The sequence below is a fragment of the Cyprinus carpio genome, chromosome A17, assembly GCF_018340385.1.
Source record: "Cyprinus carpio isolate SPL01 chromosome A17, ASM1834038v1, whole genome shotgun sequence".
Classification (NCBI taxonomy): Eukaryota; Metazoa; Chordata; class Actinopteri; order Cypriniformes; family Cyprinidae; genus Cyprinus; species Cyprinus carpio.
In genome coordinates this window covers 14,422,030-14,441,963 of record NC_056588.1, presented here as the reverse complement: position 1 = coordinate 14,441,963, position 19,934 = coordinate 14,422,030, and the positions used below count along the sequence as shown (strand labels likewise).

At 37.0% G+C, this 19,934-nt stretch overlaps 1 protein-coding gene across 9 annotated transcripts in view; it reads right to left on the bottom strand.

The window, feature by feature from the left end:
* The window catches only part of LOC109082441 (NHS-like protein 1), a 49,277-nt gene that overhangs the window by 16,640 nt on the left and 12,703 nt on the right, over positions 1-19,934 (bottom strand). For 5 of the 9 annotated variants that reach the window (XM_042774191.1, XM_042774192.1, XM_042774196.1 and 2 more), the window contains exon 2: positions 1,051-1,203. In XM_042774191.1, the coding sequence (XP_042630125.1) occupies positions 1,051-1,203 (153 nt within the window). Of the gene's footprint in view, positions 1-1,050; positions 1,204-2,796; positions 3,106-11,530; positions 12,180-16,724; positions 17,073-19,934 lie in introns of those variants that run through there. The other 4 variants (XM_042774194.1, XM_042774189.1, XM_042774193.1 and 1 more) reach the window with 4 other exon arrangements.

The following is a 19,934-nucleotide window of genomic DNA, read 5'->3' as shown; positions in this document are numbered from 1 at the left end:
CCGGCAATAAGTTGGCTTTCAGGAGATTTTAGAAATGTTTCATTACAGTAGTCTAAAACAGTGGTTTTCAGTCCACAACAGTGCATATTTTGTATATCTTTATTAACACACTTGATTCAGATTATCATCTCATTAGAACTCAGCTAATGCCAGGTATACACTACATGATTTTAGGCCTGATATTCACTTGCCGACATGTTTTTTTGGAGATAAAAGCCCGATAAAAGCCCAGATCCGAGGCAAATCTGTGCTCCTGAGTGACAGTCACATTGTGTGAATTATCAAAGATGCAATCTGAGTGAAGCACCAATGTGTTGGCTATGCCTGAGAAACATTTAGCAGGCTAAATATCTGGACCTGTCTGCAGTTCAGACTGTTGCATTGTGAAATGTGTTTTGGCTGGAAATGACATTGGTGACAACCTACAGCTACAGCCAGTAAGATACGGGGCAATGTGTTTATGCGTGTATCTCGTGTATGTGTTTTGTAAACGAGACAGAATTGTCTGGGATTCTTCCTAATAAAATACTACGTAATGTATGACCCCCAGACATTGATCCATCATGTAATGTGTAATCCACAGCAACTTTATGATACCCAAAATAGCCTTGATCTGACAACCTTGTAGTATATGAGCAGCATGAGAGAGACATACAAGATGTGCAGTGCTATGGGTCTGCAGGACCAGGATTACAAAACACAGACTTAAACAATGCCTAAATAGCGATTTTGTGGAGTTGAAGCAGGGTTATATCATTTGCATCACAGGCAGTAAACTGTCAAAAATGCTCTGCTTCATCACAGGGTAAAATGGTTGTGCAAGGGAACTTTCTGCACAGTGGTAATGTTTTCTTCATTATAATGGTCAGTGGGTCTGTAACACAGAAATCACATATTCTTCTGCAGGCCATTTTGTATTTGCTGATTATATGAAGCAATTATGCTGAATCTTCTAATCTTCTAATAAATCACTGCTTGTACTGTTGAGATTATAATTGTGTTTTGCATTTTAAAAAAAGAGAAAAAAGTAGTGTAGTTTTTGTCTCTGACCTCTGAGGACTGTTTTCAGGTTGACTTTGGCCTGATAGTGAAGGTCTTCGACGCAGGCTGGTCTGGACCCAGGCAGGAAGACATTCTCCTGTTGGTGCCAGGGGGCTGTGTAGTGCACCGACCACTTGCTCTCCTCATCTAGACTGGACACCGCTATAAGAAACAAGGACACATTAAAATTCATGTTTAAAGGAAGAAGGTCAGTGGTTTCTGTAAAAGTGCATTGCAGCTGCTCAGGTTTAGACTGATGAAAATGGTATATATGAAAAATGTACAGTGTTAGACAGATAGGAGACATTCATTTAAAGTGCACTAAACTTTTGTGTTGCTCTACCCTGCTGAAAGACCAGTTTGACCAGAATGAGCTTCCATTGATGGTCCAGGTTGGTTTATGCTCATTAGTGTCAGTTAAACTGGTAGACTATGGACTATGGCATGAAGTTCTTTGTGGTGAAGCTACAGTAGTTGACCATGGAAATCTTAAAGTTAACCTTCAATAAATACTAATACATTAGTAAATCTCAAAATGAAAATTCAACCTTTTCATTTATATTTTTGCTTAAATTCACTTAATTAGCATTTAATTATTTTGTTTATTTTTGTGTATTGTGTCTTTATTTACTTATATACTACAGTATACATAAAACAGTACAATTCTATTATAATATACAATTATATTAGTACAATTATAATATTGGACATAACAACAAAATAATTACTGGCTTATAAAACTCCGCCTGTGGCTGCCGCCGCTGGGCACATGAGATTTGGGAGCTGCAGTCATGTGCGGTCTCTTAGGCTCCCTCAGAGAGAACACATGAAAAACTGCACGAGGGGCCGAACCAATCTAACACTTCTGCACCACTGCGTCTAAAGACCTGGAGACATACTTGTCTCTGGCTGGTGCCTTGACAACTCACATTAAACGATTGATTATGCCACGGCCCTCTGGGTAAGATTAACCAGGTCAGTCTTATCAATGCATTTTTCCATACAAAATGTATGTCAGTAATTATAGATTATTCAGTATAAGAGTTGAGTTTCCTCAAGTGCACGAGTTCACAAGAGAATACTAGGTCATGAGCTCAAAACACATGAAGGTAGAACTCACTAGTCCACCAAAACATCAATGGCTCTGTTGTAAAATATCCTAAGGCTAATTCAAATGTGTAAACAAGTGCAGTACAGATGTAATCTAAACTTAGACGTACATTTACAACGAGTTTTTATAGTCATATACCGTATATAATAATCTACCGTTGTCTCATACCAAACCAATAATTCATTTAAGAAGTAACAAAATAATATTGATATAATTATTATTGATATAAATATATATAATTACAATATTCATCATATTAAATTTAAATTATAAATATCTTATTATTATAGAAATTAATGAATTTATATATACACACACACATATATACATATAATCTGCACCATTTGGTGAACACTAAAGGTAGAATATATTAACAATGAACGAAACAGGGCATCAGAGCATTACATCACCAATAAAATTCACTTAAAGTTGCAGAACAAGGTCACTATAAGGAGATCAGTACCATGCTTTAAAAGGAAACTCACAAACAAATGTAGCACAGCGCTCCGAATCAGATGCATGCAACCCACAGCAGCAGTGATGAATGACCCCACACCCCAAACTACCTGAGTCTACTTGACCTTGAGCTACATAAGCAATAAGATAAACCAGAATGGACACAGTACATGATGAGAGGAGCTTACCCTTCTTTTTGAAGTACTTAATGACAGATTTAAGAGAGGTCGCAATGAACACCATTGTGATGGGTGATCGATCCCCTGAGAGATGTGCGCGTAAGGATGTATTAGACTACCATCGGAGCAAGTAAGTGAGAGGAAGAGAAAGAGGGGAAAACCCGCCACTAACCATACGACACTCTCTCTTTACTCATTTTACGCTGACTGGCACAGCATTCAACACTCCCCCTCCTCTTCTGTCTCTCTCTCACTTTCTCTATCACTCTCTCTCACACACATTAGCCCACCCCAGAGGATATTCAGTTGCTGTTTGAGTTGTACTCTCTCTCTCTCTCTCTCTCTCTCTCTCTCTCTCTCTCTCTCTCTCTCTCTCTCTGCATCCACCTTCCTTTGCTCATCAATTGTGCGTCTCTCCTCCCCTCATGTCTCTAGCTATAGAGCATGACTCTGTCGCATTGCATAGGTTTAAGTCTCTCTCACCTTGCCTTTACTGCTGTGGAGGAATAACCAACTTGGATCTGTGCCATAAACTATGGATCACTGACAATCAGCCTATTGTGTTTCTCTACACCGCTGCAGCCCCTGCCACTCCTCCTTTCACTCTGTCCTTTTTCTTTTGAGCTGGGGGGCCCAGGACGAGTTTGAAAAGGATTCTAGAGCATTCAGCAGAGATTAAGGTGGTGGTCACCCACCAGGCTCCTATGTAGGGGCTCACTGCTGCAGTATTTCATTAGTGTCGAAGCAAGTGTAAGTTTCTTTCTCGCTTTCCTTTTTTTTCATTTCTAATGAACTGTGAATGGCCACTCAGCATTTTCACACATAAGGTTGGACAGAACTGAATTTAGATTCAGCGCACATGACTCACAGCTGTGGGTTTGCGATATCACTGTATGTCTTTGACATTGTCATGAGCCTTTGCACCAGAGAAGACATATTGAGTTGTATTAAGACCTTCAAGTTGGGTTTCTTGAGAAAAGAACATTTAAACCTGATATTCACCAAGCCTGGTGTGCCAGTCAGTAGTGCTGTTAATTAGAGCCCTCTGTTCACACAGATGGCTATGATGCATTGACACTGATCCAACATGGCTACCATCATATAGAGCGTGACGACCACTCAGTAGCACAGCAAATGTCGCTCCCTGTTTTTATGCACTTTATGAATAAGGATTGGCTACAAAAATCTGAAGTATGCTGTTATAGTTTGTTAGAGTGGTTTTACAGCAGTAGTAAAAATGTTAATTGCCCCTTGTCCACTTAAAACAGATTTGGTAGATCACCATTATGTCAAATTCTAATTTACTTATAGGTTTCCCAACAGACCATTTTGATTTGGGGTGAATTTAAAGGAACACTCCACTATTTTTGAAATTAGGCTTATTTTCAACTCCCCTAGTTGAAAATAGTGAAACTCAAAACAGTTGGGTTTTACCGTTTTTGAATCCATTCAGCCGATCTCCGGGTCTGGCGGTAGCACTTTTAGCTTAGCTTAGCATAGATCATTGAATCAGATTAGACCGTTAGCATCTCGCTCAAAAATGACCAAAGAGTTTCAATATTTTCCCTATTTAAAACTTGACTCTTCTGTAGTTACATCGTGTAATAAGACAGACGGAAAATGAAAAGTAATGTATGTAATGTAGGCTAATGTATGAACAAACTGTTAACTGAAACGAACATCATTTGGCTCCCATATTTAAAAAAACTGACATCTCTGTACCTTACACTAGTTGTAGCTACTGCTTCTAGAGCTGCTTTGCTTGTCTTTTCCTGGTTGATGTTGTGTATTCCGTTGGCTCACCCTGGTTCAGCTAAAGGGAACACTAATAATGAGATTTGGGTACAGACCCCTAAAATGCTAAAAACTTTCTGCCCGACTGAACCTATTGTGTTTAGAGGTTTCCAGTACTACCAGTCCTGAAACACACATATATAAACAGACAGAAACTCTAGCTCTCATCTTCCCCACGTCCCAGGCAAATCATTAACTGAAGAAGACAAACTTATCCATGTAAAGCAGCTGGAGGGCCAACAGAAATGCCTAGTAAACACTAGCCTGAAGAGATGAAAAACAGCTAAATTAATATCCTCACATAAAGCAATATTGATTTTCACTCACTGTATACCCAAAGAACATATGGCAAATTGCATTCCTATAGAAGAAACATTTCTTAATGACTTGAAACAATATACAATCCATAGTCCAGTTGTGATTTTAATGCTGCACTCGTGCTAATACAATAGAAATGAATAGGACTATAATGAGACATTTGTTGGTGATTGTGAACAAAACTCCGGCAGTGTGTGGACTCCCTCAAAGACGCTTCAGCCATTGTGTGTCACTGTGTGAAAATGCCAGACAGACAGAAAAACGTAGTATACCACAAAAGACAGGAAGGAAAAGGAAGAAAGCACTTGAACTTTAATGAGGAATGGGTTCGTAGACAGGCTTTGCTCTGTATGTATAATGTATAATGTACAAAAAACTAGCTCAAATGTGCAAGTGCATCATGCACTTTTTTTTCCTTCTTTTTTGAAGAGGAAATCTGTGGCGGTTCTTGCTGCCAATTAATGTCTGAATGAAAGATAAGACATGACTAAAGAAAAAACTTTTTTTTTTTCTCTATCCCTCATTTATTACAAAGTTAGATTTTCGGCCAATATACATTGGTTAGCTGCTTCCCATTTTTGACAAAATTTTACATATTGGTGCATCCCTATTCAAAATACATTTGCTGCGTGATTCACTGAAGATCAGCAGAGCAAAATCCCCAGTATTTTTAAGTCAGAAAGGTTTCATTATTATTAACTATTAAATCTCGAATCAGAATCTTCCATCTTAATGTTTATTCCATTTCCTCTGATTGAACAGGCTTAACAAATGCAAATAAATATTCAATGCAATCACTCTCATATTCATGTATTCATAAGAGAGATAATAGTGGTTGAAAAGGTTAGGCTGTTCTATCACCTTTAATCAAAGCAGCCATCACACCGACAGCAAAAACAAGGATGATTAGAGAGAATCCAAAAAAGAGTCCCCTAGCAACAGTAAAGGAAAGAGAGGGTACTTCAGTGAGTGAGCGAGTCACATGAGCTCACACCTGCACAACAGCCTTTATCATTCGTCCTGCATGCTGCGTTTCACACAATGGACCCACTCAGTCCGGTGTCTGCAGTCACCAGTTTAACAGCCTCTGCCCACATATCGCTGGTGAAAACAAACATGCAGGACAACTGGACAGATTTACAAGTATAAATCAGAGGAGCAGTCATTATGTACTGATCACAGTGTAAAAATGCTGCTTACAGAATGTATCGTAATCCAGATACTTCCTGAAACAGGTTTTATGAATCAGCTACGCCTGCACAATGTCATCTAGTATCACGTTATGATGTACAAATGGTCATAATAGAAAAAAACAATAGGAAATAAAAAATATACCATAATTTGGTTATAAGCAACTGACAGACAAGCGAACATTAATGATACTGCACCTCAAGCATGTGGTTTATTGAGATGTGTGATTACTATATATAAACAATCTTAAATCAAGATACTTTTACTTGAGAAGCAAAATTATTTAAGATATTATGTCTTGTTTTTTTTTTTTTTTTTTTTTTAAATAAAGTTAATTATTGCCAGTGGGGTCTGAAAAATAATCTTGTTTTCCCTTTGCGGTAAGTTTATTTTTCCGACCTCAGTGGCAGATTTCTTTTCAAGCATAAACTCAATTATATTTGATAGATTTTTCCGAAAACACAAATTAATACCTTAAGTCATTTTGAGTCTATAGTAAATGTATCTTAATTTAAGAATGTTTAGACGCTTCCAATGGAAAACAAGATAAAATAGAAAGTAAGAATTTTGTTTGTTTGTTTGTTTGTTTGTTTGTTTTTTGTAAGCAACTGTCTGGCAACACACTTGCAATCACCCGGAGCACCCTAGCAACTGCATAGCAACGCTCTAAAAAACACTCGGAACACCTTAGCAAGTGCATAGCTTACTGTTTTTCCTGTAAACTCTAAAATAGCTGATATATTTAAACTCGTGGTGAACATTCAAGTTGATACATTGCCTCATAAACAGCCTGTAGTTAGGGTAATGGACTATGTTACTTGGTGGAAAAAGTGATTGTCATCATTAATAAATCTCCACCATTATATGAAAGCAATAAGCCTCCCAAGGCAGTGTAACACACAGTCTCTCTTAAATTATTGCTTTAATACTGGGTGGGTGACTATTTACTAATTATACATAGCAATAAAATCACAACATTAAAAAGACTGTATGGTAAAACAGAGCTTGCATGGACATAAAATAAACATGGATATGCAAGAGCATCTGAGTCTGCATGAGACTGGAGCTCTTTCTCTGGTTATTACACACAACAAAAGCCCATGTGCCTGACTCTTACATGACCTGGTTATGGTTACTAGGGTAGCTGTGTGTGAATTTAGTGAACAAAATCCATCAAAGGTTTGCAAGGGCTCTACATCTTGGCTCAATTCTAAATCAACGAGACCCACAAACAATGTGCCTGAGTGAGGCATGTGAAGAGGACCTGCTGATTTTCAAAGGCACTTGATGTGTAAATGCTTCTTAGTTTCCATTGAAAGAAATATGTGAACTGACTTACACTCCAAGACTCAGACATTTGTTGTGTTGATCAAAGATGATATTATGTCATCGACTGAAATAAGCAAAGATGCTTTCTGTGGTCATTTGATAGCATGAAGGTCAGAGCCACAGGTTCAGTTGTAGCTGTAAGCCAGTGAGATCAGGACATTAGCTCAGAATGTGAAGAAAGATCTCATGTCAGCACAAAACAGACCAGACTAATAAATTAAAAACCACAAAATTTAATTAATAAAATATAACTAATATTATAAAGATGTTTTGTTCATGGTTGCTAGAGGACTAAGGGTGGTTTCTAGTGTGTTGCTAAGTGGTTGCTAATGTATACAGGGAGATTGCTAGGGTGTTGCTATGTGGTTGCTAGGGTATTCTGTGAGATTGCTAGGTGGTTGCTTAGTTGCCCTAGTCATAATGTGGTTGCTAGGGTAGCCTTGCTGTTTAGACTGAGATGTCAGTAAGATTTTTTTTCTTTCAAATAAATTAATTCTTTAATTCAGCATGTATGCATTAAACTAATCAAAAGTTGATAGCAAACACTGTAAATACTGTATAATTTTATCTTATGTATGACTTCTATTTCAAATAAAAACACCTCTCTTTAACAACATCATGATGACGCACACAAAATATAAAAAAAAAAATAAATCATTTAAATAAATAAAATTGAGAAAATCACAAAATATTTATTATACTAATGATTTTTATATCAAATAAATGCTGCCTAAAAGACTTCCTTCAAAAACAAACTAACAAAAAAATCTTATACCAACATTTAACATTTGCACATTTTTCTAAACACAAACAAAACTTCAGTAACTTGATTTTATTTATATGCTTTTATGATATCTTTAAAGATATCTGACTTCACTCACGTTTCAAATGTCCTTTGGTATATTAGCACAATTTTTTATCTGTCCCAACCAGGACACATACAGATAGATAGGAATATTCATCACTTTAGATAGACACTGATTTTTCTTTCTATGATTCACAAATAGTATGGTGAACAATATCTCTCCCTTTCACTAAAGAACAGGAGAAACAGACCTTCAGATTTCTAAGTGTTGAGTATTAAAATATCAGTCCCACCCAGACACAGGCCTGATAAATAATCTACTGTGTCTGCTCAAACATATGTGGCATATTGATCTGTAACATGTCTGACCCAGCATCGGCCAATATCTGTGTCAGAAAACTGGGCCAGCTCCAGCACAATGAGAAATACGATCCCCTACAGCACATCAGCAGAGACTCCTGAGCCCATATTGGGATTTGGGATGGTATTTTTACAACCTGGCATAAAGAAACTCTCTTCTATTCTCATCTTATTGAGTGCTGAATATGATGATGTACATGTTTGTTTTACAAAATTGCTATATGTATTGCATAAATTTGTTAGAGTTTTGTAGTGGGCAGTTTTTAAGTACCATGTTAGTAGGTCAAATCTAGAAGTGTTGTAGATACCATGTGTGCAGACATGAAAGACAAATGTGTTAGGACTTATTCCCAGACTAATAAACATTTTGATATAAGATGCTTTGCTTTTGAATTCATTTTATAGAAATTATACACAGTTCTCAATTAGGCTTCAAACAAGCTATTTTGCTTAAATATCACTAGTTTGTAGCAATTATGCATGTGTGTGTATATATCTTCTGATATATATATATATATATATATCAAAAGTGGCAGTAAAGACCTATAAATTTTTATTTCTAATTAAAATCAATGCTGTTTGTTGTAACTTTACCTTCATCAAAGAATCCTGAATTTTTTTTAGGCTTTCCTCAAAAACATTAAGCAGCTGTTTTCAACATTGATAATAATAAATGTTCCTTTATCAGCATATTAGAATGATTTCTGAAGGATCATGTGACACTGAAGACTGGAGTAATAACTGCTGAAAATTCAGCTTTTTTCAAATTGACATTTGAAACTGTATTAAAATAGAAAACTGACATTTTAAATTGTAATAATTTTTCACAATATTAGTGTTTTTACAGTATGTTTGATCAAATAAATTCAGCCTTGGTGAGCATAAGAGATTTCCTTTAAAAAACAATACCAGTTATTTATTATTATTATTATTATTATTATTATTATTATTATTATTAAGCTTACCCTCAGTTTCCATTTACTTTATTGTATGGAGGAGAGCAGTATGAACAATCTGCGAAACTTCTCCATTTGTGTTCCACAGACGAGAGTAAGTCTTACTTTTTTTTCACAACATGAGGGCGAGTAAATGATGACAGAATTTTTTTTTATTTTATTTTGGGGTGAACTGAGGTCCCAGTCCTCTCAAATTCCTTTAGAAAAAAAAAATAATTAATTATCACAAAAACTAAAAATAAATAATGAAACTGTGATTTGTAGCAGAATCTGCAATGTAAAAGAATGGTGCCATCTTGTGGCACTACATAGTATCTCATCCTTTCATAAACTGACACTGGAGAGAGGAAGGGAGGGTCTCTTAGGAACTTGATGATGAGGAAGTGCAGGTCAGTGCCCCGTTGTAGTGACATTCATAGAGAAAGAGGTGTGTGTGTGTGTGTGTGTGTGTGTGTTTGTGAGTGAGATGTGTGTGTGCTTCGCTGAGCAGCTGTGTGTAGCACAAAGCCTATTTGAAAGTAATTACATTAATTAGAGCGCATTAGAAGTGTTTACCACACCGTATGGACTGTAGGCCACCTCACTAAATAAGTATGTGCTACTGTCCAACACATCTGAAGACAAACTGAAACCAACAAAGCATTTTAAAACAAATGACTGCCTCAAACACAATTACAATTATCATTTTTCTTTTCTTTTTGCTTTACTGACAGTAGCATTTGAACGGTGTGAATGCCACAAGTTTGTGTAAAACCTGAAGATCATGTTCTCCAGCTCCAGCAAAAATTATCAATCAAGAACTGAATTTTGATGGGAGTGGACTGTAGGTCACATACGGTTTTTCAGAGACATCTGTCTGCACATCTGATGTAAGTGAAGGGGGCAGCCTGCCTGGTGACTGGGATGAGATTTTAACACAGCCTTAAGAAATCAGCTGTCGTCTGCCAAGAACCTTGAGGATTAGTAAACATTACATACTCTTCATCTTTCAATGTAAGGCCCAAACTAAAACTCTGCTTTAAACAAGCCCCTGCTAAGACTATGACTGCATATGAAAAAGGATTAATATTACATGAAATATGTACTTATATTTAGTTCTGGATCTGTCTTAAAAGTAACTTCAGATGCAGTGGGCTTAATCTGAGCAAATCAGCCCACTGGAAAATCTGGATTGGTTTATGACAACATATTACGACTGCAGAAGTACAGCTCATAAATTAAATTTTTACAGTTTGTAAATATAAAATTAAAAAACACAAAAGCACATAAATTATTTAAATTAAAACTGAACATATAAAACCAAATGAAAAATATTACTAAATACTATAATAGCATATAAATAATAGCACTAAAATAACTGGCCTGATTCATGAACAAAAACAAATGATTTTTTCTGGTGTATCTGCAAGCTTTAAAGTTTTTAGTTCCTATTCCTTGTAATCATCTGGAAAACAGGGGTCAGTATGTTACTCAACATATTTCCTTTTGTATTCCACAGAAGAAAGTCATACAGATTTAGAATGACATCAGAGTAAGTAAATGATGACAAATTTGCAGTTTATGGGGAAATATCCTTTAAAGACTGATAAAACCTAAATTGAAGAACATCTCTTTGAATAATCCTGTATTCTCTTATGGAGCAGATTCTTTAGAAATCTCTCTTTAGTTCAGTAACACTTGCTGCTATTGTGTATCTCAGCACTAGGCTTGTCATGGCCTGCTACGTTCCAGACTTCAAACACCATCCTTCAAACTGGGCAACACATTAAACTATACTTTAATCAATTCTCTTCAACTTTTCGCCACCATAAACTTGTCAAAACCCATCAGAGTTTCAAAAGGTCTATAGCTCTGAATTTTAACACCTGCTAATACTACTGGCCATTCTTTGTTATGCCAACATAATTCTTTGTTATGAGATAATTGATCTTTGAGCACCAGCTTTTGTACTTAAGCTGCATACAAGAGCACACTAGATTTGAAGCGCTACCTTTCCAGTCATGGCAGGACGGACTGAAGGTGTAGTTTGGCTGGCCCTGCAGTGGGACGCCCTTTCGAGCTGGTGGTCCCGCCCAGGGTTTGGGTGCCCATAGTGCATCTTGCTGCTGGTGAATTTTGGAGGTGAGGACTCTGCGGCGAAGGCTGCCCTCTGTCTTGGGCTGGAGGTTCAATTTGCGAGTATGAAGCGGAAGAAGTTCATCTTCGTCCTCATAGTAGGTCTTATTCCAGCATTTCCCAGCTGGTTCGGTAGAGAGGCAGTCCACGTATGCAATCATCCTGTGCTTGACAGAAGTATCTCAACTTTAGTCCAGTTTGGGACGTTCAACCACAGGTTCCCACATCCACCCTTTTCCTTTTTATCTCCACAGAGCCAGGAAAACTAGGCGTACAGAGAAACCTCCACTAACACTAGGTTTCCACAAGTCACTAATCATGCTAGAGTTGGACAACATTCCGCAAAAAAATCTGGTTTCTCCATAGACAAAAAGATCAAACACGAATCAGTGAAAACACATATTTTGTAGTCCTCTCACTACCAACCTAAAGCTTTAGACTGAGAGAATGCAAGTTAGCTTGCTTGTGTAATCTGTAAACCAGGATTATCCTTTTATATCCAAGTGCTGCTGAAGGCAGGCTTTGCAGTACAGATGGTCACCTGGGGAAAGTTGAAAAACAATGCTGAACTAATTACAATTTTTTTTTATTTTTTACCTAAATGCTTAAAAAGCAATAAAAAAAGAAGATTTGTATTGTAACATTACTTTTCCCTTTGACCTCTACTGGAACTACAAATAATGTTCAAAATTTTTTATACACATTTTTTTTTATTGATAGTCTATGTTTTACACATTTGCTCAATAATTCTACAAAAAAAAAAAAAAATAGTAGAATTATTGAACAAATGCTATTATATAAGTGTTGCAACTCCTGGTAGTGGGTTAAGGTTAGTAACTACAGCACTCATGTAATTTACATGATTTAGTAATAAAAAAGTAGTAGATTTCAAAACAACTTTAATTAGCAGCATATAAATGTGATAAAATGATAAAGTAAATAAATAGCTAAAAATAATGAAATAGCTAATAAATAAATAATAAAATAATAAATAAACAGTCCATATATTCTTGATACCCACTTGAGTCACTTTCACAGCTGTTTGTGGCCATAGGATAAGTAAAACATGAGAATTAGAGAGGCTGCAAGGGAGAGAAATACGATAAGAGCAACAGATAGTCAGACAGAAAGAGCATTGTACAGTTATCTCCAGCAAATATAACTGTCTAAGTCAAGAAAATAAGTTGAGCCCCTGGATGGGTGACATAAATCTGGGACTGGAAAGATATCCCTCACCCAGCAGTTTATGTTTGCATAGACAAGCTAGATATAATACAATTGTCCATTTCATTGTGATCAAATCTGATTAAACTCCATCCAGGGTCTAATCCAAACCCTTGAGCTCAATTCTTTGGATGACCGCCAAAGACAGGAACTGGACCAGATGAGAATTCCAGCCACCAGAAGCTGTCCTGCCAAGAGCTTAAACTTACATACAAGCACCCTGGCCCAAAGAGTGCTTTTCACAGAAATACTATCACATCCACATAAATCTAGGCTTATCATTTAACATGCCTGGCAGAAAATGTTGAATGTATGTCTGTTCTGTGCTCTTTGTTAACCTAAATACGTAACATTATATTAAAGTTTACTCAGTGATGTGGCCACTCTGAGAGTTTATCATGGAGCAGAAAATTCTTTCCCAGAAACATCTTTTGTTGCAAGCAGTGAAGTATGTGTTCGTGTGGTCATCGCTCACATGGTCTGCAAAGCATCTGGATCCACTTAATTGAATGAATAGTTATGCATTTGTGAAGATGCAGTGCAAATTTGTTAAACTAAAAGATACTGGGGTTTCACAAATGTAGCCCTTTTTGTGACAAAAGAAATTCGAAACGGCATGTTTATTGATTTTCTTGAGTTCTTTATGAAACCTAATAGAATCCCACTTTCTTCCAAAATTTATTTTTCCTATACTACAGAAGAAAGTATACTTAGATTAGTTCCTCCAACGAATCACACAAACCATTGGCTCTGAATAGAGATTGTGATTGTTGTAAGGGACGTTGCCTTCTTTTAATATCCTGTATACTACTAATATCGACCATAACATGAAAAATATTATCAGCTTATCCTATAGGCCAGAATTAAAAAAAAAAATGATGGAACATCCCTAATCTCAAATCAGTTTTTACACAACTTGAGGAGTTCATTTCAGCTTAAAAGCTGCTGTCATTACAGCAAAAGGAGGGTGTGCACAGATGTACATATTTCAGATACCACTTTACTTGTATATATAGTTATCTACTGTGCACATCCATGTCCAATATGGATTACTGGAATGCCGGCTTAAAGCTGTTAATGACATTCCCTCAGTATTCCAGTATTCAGACCACCAGTGTTTCCAGCTAGACTGCAATATATTTATACAAAGATTACTGTTAGTAAATTTGAGGACTGTGAAATATTTGATGTGAACTTTCAATTTCGTAACTACTACACAGTAGTCCTGGTACACCATATAATTATTTTAAGCAATGAATAACTTGAGTTCAAAAGACATTTGTACAGTGGAAAACCACAGTCCATTAAACTCATTTTACAGATGCTCTGTATCATACACTCCTACGAAGAAGCATCTTGGAGGAGGAAACCATTTTCAGCTTTAGGGGTTGCTTTTGGACTACATTTCCAAATCCTCCCATCTGTCAAACTCTCAATGTTTTGTCCCTCATTCTTTCCACAGTGTCTTAAATAAAGCAGTAACATCTTGAGACTTTGATTCAACAATAAAATCATTAACTAGATTCCATCTTGGAATTGCCCCTTATGGCATTTCTGAAATTAAGAATGATCTTTCTTTGCTTATTATCTCAACCCTGAAAATATGTGCAGGCCAAACTGTGATGGACTCCACCAATGTTCCAGGGATCAGACTCAGAATACCACTGATGTGGAAGGAAGTGTCGGCTCTGCACACACCTAGCAACTGAGACCCTCATGTGGGGCTGACATACTGTATCTGGAATGGCTATCATTCTTCAGGCTCCAAGCCAATCCTGGCTAATGTCCATGATTCATAACTGTCACAGGAACCATGGATGCCTCGTGTGAAATGGGAAGAAGTGCATAATGAGACATTCATGCTTGCATGAGATTCAAATCCAGGTGTTTTAACAATTAAGCCTGGATAATCACTCCGAGATTTGGAAAAATGATCATCCTGACAGTTGAGGCGCCTTTTGTAAGACACCATCTTCTCCCTCTTCAGTCCAAGGCAAGCAAAAACAAGGAAAAATCATCCTACTTTAACAGATATGATGAGATGATTGGTCCTATGGGTAGGACTGCAAAAAGAGCGAGACAATAATTGGATTACATCCAATCAGCTGCTCTGGCTCTTCTGGAAAACAGTAAAATGGAGAGAGGGAGGCGGGTACCTTTATCTAGGTCAAGGAATCTTAATTTATTTTTAAAAAACTTACACACAAGAGCACTTTCAGGCTTTTAAAGTGAATTACACTGCACAAAATACCAGTCCCTGCCTCCCATGAGAGTCGTCTCCACTTCTCATTCAAGTCACAGAAGGACGCTGATTTGATTCAAGACCTGAGGAGCAGCTGACTAACAGAATGCTCTTTTAGCTCCTCATAAGGGAGCCGCTAAACTGTCTCTCCATCATGTGACACTTTTAGAGAAGCCTGTGGGCTGTGGGTCACTGCATACATTTGCACTCAATGATTACACCTCTGACAACAGGAGTCAGTCCATAAAGCAACTTTACTGGTGTGCAGTGTGTTGGTGTACAATTAGCTTAAAAAAGAAAATCCACAAGCATTTTTGAGGGAAGAGGAGCGCTGGTGGTGTTGATATGAGTGATATGAATGCACTTGTTTTGGAGTTTGACTTTAAAACACAAGCCTGTCTCAGCCTGCACAGAGCTGACTGCATCCAAGTTCATAGTGCTGCTGCAAAGGACAGATTTTTGTAAACAATTCTGTTCATTAAAACAATAAAGTATGCTTTAGGCCAGTGCAGTTTGGTGGATCTGATCCATTACATATCTATATCAATATAGTTGAAGACAATACTGAAATAAGACACACTGTCCAAACAAACTAGCCAGCAAAAATAATTGTTTTAATAAAATAGAAGAAGTTTATGAAGTTTAAAGTAGGGAGATTGGGGCTAGTGGTCACAGTTCATCTATACAAAAGAAACACACACTCATACATACACACACAACACTGCAAAACAAAAAAGCTACTATATTAATTTATCAGTGATAGTGCACCCAAACCTCTTGAACTTTCTTTCTTTACATTAATACAAAAGGTGAATTTTTAAAGAATATCCTTTCCACTATTTTTCATTTGATAAACGTAAAGGAGAATTGGAACGGTCAAGCTCCAAATTGACAAAAAGCACCATAAAAGCACATCTGTGACACTTTTGAAGCTTGAAAGCTTCAGCCCTCATTCATTATTATTACACAGAAAAGAGAGACCCGCTATTCTTCTAAATTTCATACTGGTTTGTAAAGCCAAGAATAAGTAAATGATGACTAATTTCTATTTCTGACTGAACTATCTCTTTAAACTAAACAGAATGCATGTTATACACTATTTAAAGAGCAAATGAGGAACACAATACCACCACGGAGCCAAAACCACAAAGAATGAAAAATCTGCAACACTTGCAACCCAAACTTGCATTTCTAAAGAGAAATTTGCCATGTAATTACAGCTCGGTATAGTTCACATAAAAGACAGATCAGATAAAAGTGTCCTCCTTCTTTGTAAACAACCCTGCTCTCATTACCTCAAAATTCTGACACGGTCACCGTAACTTTTCTGACAGATACACACAGATCCCCCAAACCACAGCCCCCCCCCCCCCCCCCCCCCCCCCCCCCCCAAGCCTGCACTTCCTAGCAAAGAAAACAAAGGAACCGAAGGAGAGATCAGTGCTTTGAAACTGAGCAGGACGTTTAACTAACAGCTGAGCTCGATCCCCTGCCTTTGTCTTCCATCAGGGAGCTTTTACACTCTGAAACTGCAATAACTTGCGTATGTCTCCTAGCTGTTCTTTGTCTTTCTTTCTTCCAGTTTTGAAGGTCTGACACTTACCTCTCAGACAGAACATGGTCTCCTGCCTCTTCCACTGTGTGTTGGTATTTGCTGGGAAGTGTGTCAAGAGTTTTGCAGCGCACTGTCCTCACACAGCACAACGTGCCAGATGGAGCAGCTGCCTCCCTCCCGTACCTCCCGAGCACAAACACTCACACAGGTTCATAGGCACTATCTCTAACTCCCTCCCTCACTTTCACCCACGTATACACACACACACACACACGGTGGCAACCTGCCAGCTCATGCACCCTGGGAAAATGTTATCCAACCCCATAGTCCTGCCATTCCATAGGACTGACACTGCAGGACAAAGGACAGAGAGGTGGAGAGATTGTGTGAGAGAGAGACTGACTCAGTCAGGGAGACCCCCTCCTTCTCTCTCTCTCTCTCTCTCTTCATCCCCAACTGCAGCACTGCAGAGCATTGATTGTTCTTAACTTAGCTGTCAGCAGTTCAGCCGTCACTGGCTTTTGACACACACAAAGTTAAATATAGCTAAATCCCCTCAACTCAGTTGTTTGTTACAGAAATAAAAGGTCATTGTCCTAGGCTGTCATCGGCTGCTAATGCTTAGTTTAATTGTCAAAACAAACAAAACATGCTTTGTGTGCTGCATTTTGACCATGTCATGTGCAGTTAATCTGACAACACCTGGATGCAAATAGACCTGAAACAGATTCATATCTACAGATGTAACCTCCTTTATCAAATCAAGTGCAACTATTAGAATGTCACTGTAGTCAATTTAACAGTTTTCCCAATGCCAATTCTGTTTTACTTTAACTGAAACATTGGTGTTGACTGTGGAGTGAGAATAAACAGGATGCTTTGACTAATGAAATCAAACTGTTAACTGTGGACTCCTTACAAGGAAATCCCTGACTATCACAAGGTAAATAAAATCATGCTGCTGGGAACTTAGTTTTTAGTTTTACTAAACCTGTGTGATAGACCTAATAAACATGGTTAAGTGAGAAAAAAAAAACTTTTTATTATAATAGGATGTATTTGTCAATTAATCATTCAGTCATTTAAAAATAAATAAAATGATTCAAGACACAAAAGGAAAAATTATACTTTGCATAAGGAATATTATTTTCATGACAATTAAGCATATTTTACGCAAATTCTCTTTACTGTAATTTGTCTAAATTGTGAAAAGTGAAAAAAAAAGTGAAAGTGACGTGACATACAGCCAAGTATGGTGACCCATACTCAGAATTCGTGCTCTGCATTTAACCCATCCAAAGTGAACACACACAGCAGTGAACACACACACACCGTGAACACACACCCGGAGCAGTGGGCAGCCATTTATGCTGCGGCTCCCGGGGAGCAGTTGGCCTTGCTCAAGGACATCTCAGTCGTGGTATTGCCAGCCCGAGACTCGAACCCACAACCTTAGGGTTAGGAGTTAAACTCTCTAACCACTAGGCCACAACTTCCCCATAATGCCACAAAATTACCATAATGCTACAAAAAAGTTGATATTTAAAAAAAAAAAAAAAAAAAAAAAAAAAAATATATATATATATATATATATATATATATGTATATATACACATACATATACGTATACATACACATACATATATATATATATATATATATATATATATTATATATATATATATATATATATATATATATATATATATATATATATATATATATATATATATATATATATATATATATATATATATATATATATATATATAGTTGGATCTTTCTTTTACATTTATGATAAAAATTGAAAACTGTGCAAAACTGTCAGGAAAATCACATCAGTCCTATGACAGGCTTTTCTTTATCTTAAAGTGAAACAATTTATTTTATTTATTTTATTTTAGTGTAAAATACTGGCTACATGTTCATAAGTTCACCCATTAATAGACAAATATAATTATTATGATTTGACTTCATTTGCTAAGGTTGCATCTGTAATATAAATTTAATCAAAACATACACTATTGTTTAAAATTTTGGGGCCAGAAAAATATTTTTAAAGAAATTAATACTTTTATTTAGAAAGGATGCATTAAAGATCAAAGTGACAGTAAGGACATCTGTAATGTTACAAAAGATTTATATTTCAAATAAATGCTGTTCTTCTGAACTTTCTATTCAAAGAATCCTGGATAAAATGTATTGTGGTTTCCATAAAATATTAAGCAGCACAACTGTTTTCAGTGTTAATAAATGTTTTTTGAGCACCAAATCAGCATATAAGATTGATTTCTGAAGGATCATGTGACACTGAAGAGTGGAGTAATGGCTGATGAAAATTCAGCTTTGCCATCACAGGGATACATTTTATTTTCAAATATATTAACATAGAGAACAGTGATTTTAATGTGTAATAATATTTCACAATATTACTGTTTTTGATTGATTAAATAAATGCAGTCTTGTAGGGCATTTCTTTCAGAAACATCATACTGAACTTTTGAACACTAGCAAAGTAAAAATGTGAGAAAGTAACATTGGTGCATGTGCAATGACAACGCCCTACCCTATACTCTGTCAATCACCCTGACACTTTCCCTCAAAGCCCTGAGTGGAGGACCATTTCAAAATGCCCCTTCTAGTCATAATGAAACCCTCAACAAAATTTAAACCTCTAATGTTCTCAAGTATTTCACGGGCGATATTAAGGAATCATCACAAACAGCTCATTATACAAACTGAAAGCTGAGTGTCCTCTGCTTACCTCTGTGATGAAGAGGTGCATAAACCCACTCATCATAGTCATCATCAGTATCCAGCTGCTCTCTGTGGCACGGGAAGAAGCGTGCATGCTGCTCGGACATAGTGGAAAGACCCAGAGCACCAAGGGTTCGAGGTACAGGGTGACTTCTGCCCTCTGCCAACTCCCCCCTGTACCTCAGAAAGCTCCTCTCTCCCCACATCTCCAACAACCAGCAGCAACAAAAGCCTGACTTGAACCAAAGAGTCAGGCACGTCTCCAAATGCCCCACATTTACTTACAAAACGCGAAACAGCAGCTTAAATCACTCTAACATGGAGGGAGGATTTATAAACACGCTTGCAAAGACCAAGGGCGGGTCCTTCTAGAATATCCATGTTTCAAAATATAATGTTGAAATTGTCCTCATACGCTGCACTACAAGCAGTGCTGGTCTTCAACATGCCTTTAAGCTCCAAAAATACATTCTTCTTTGTCTAAATGAGTTTGACTCCAAA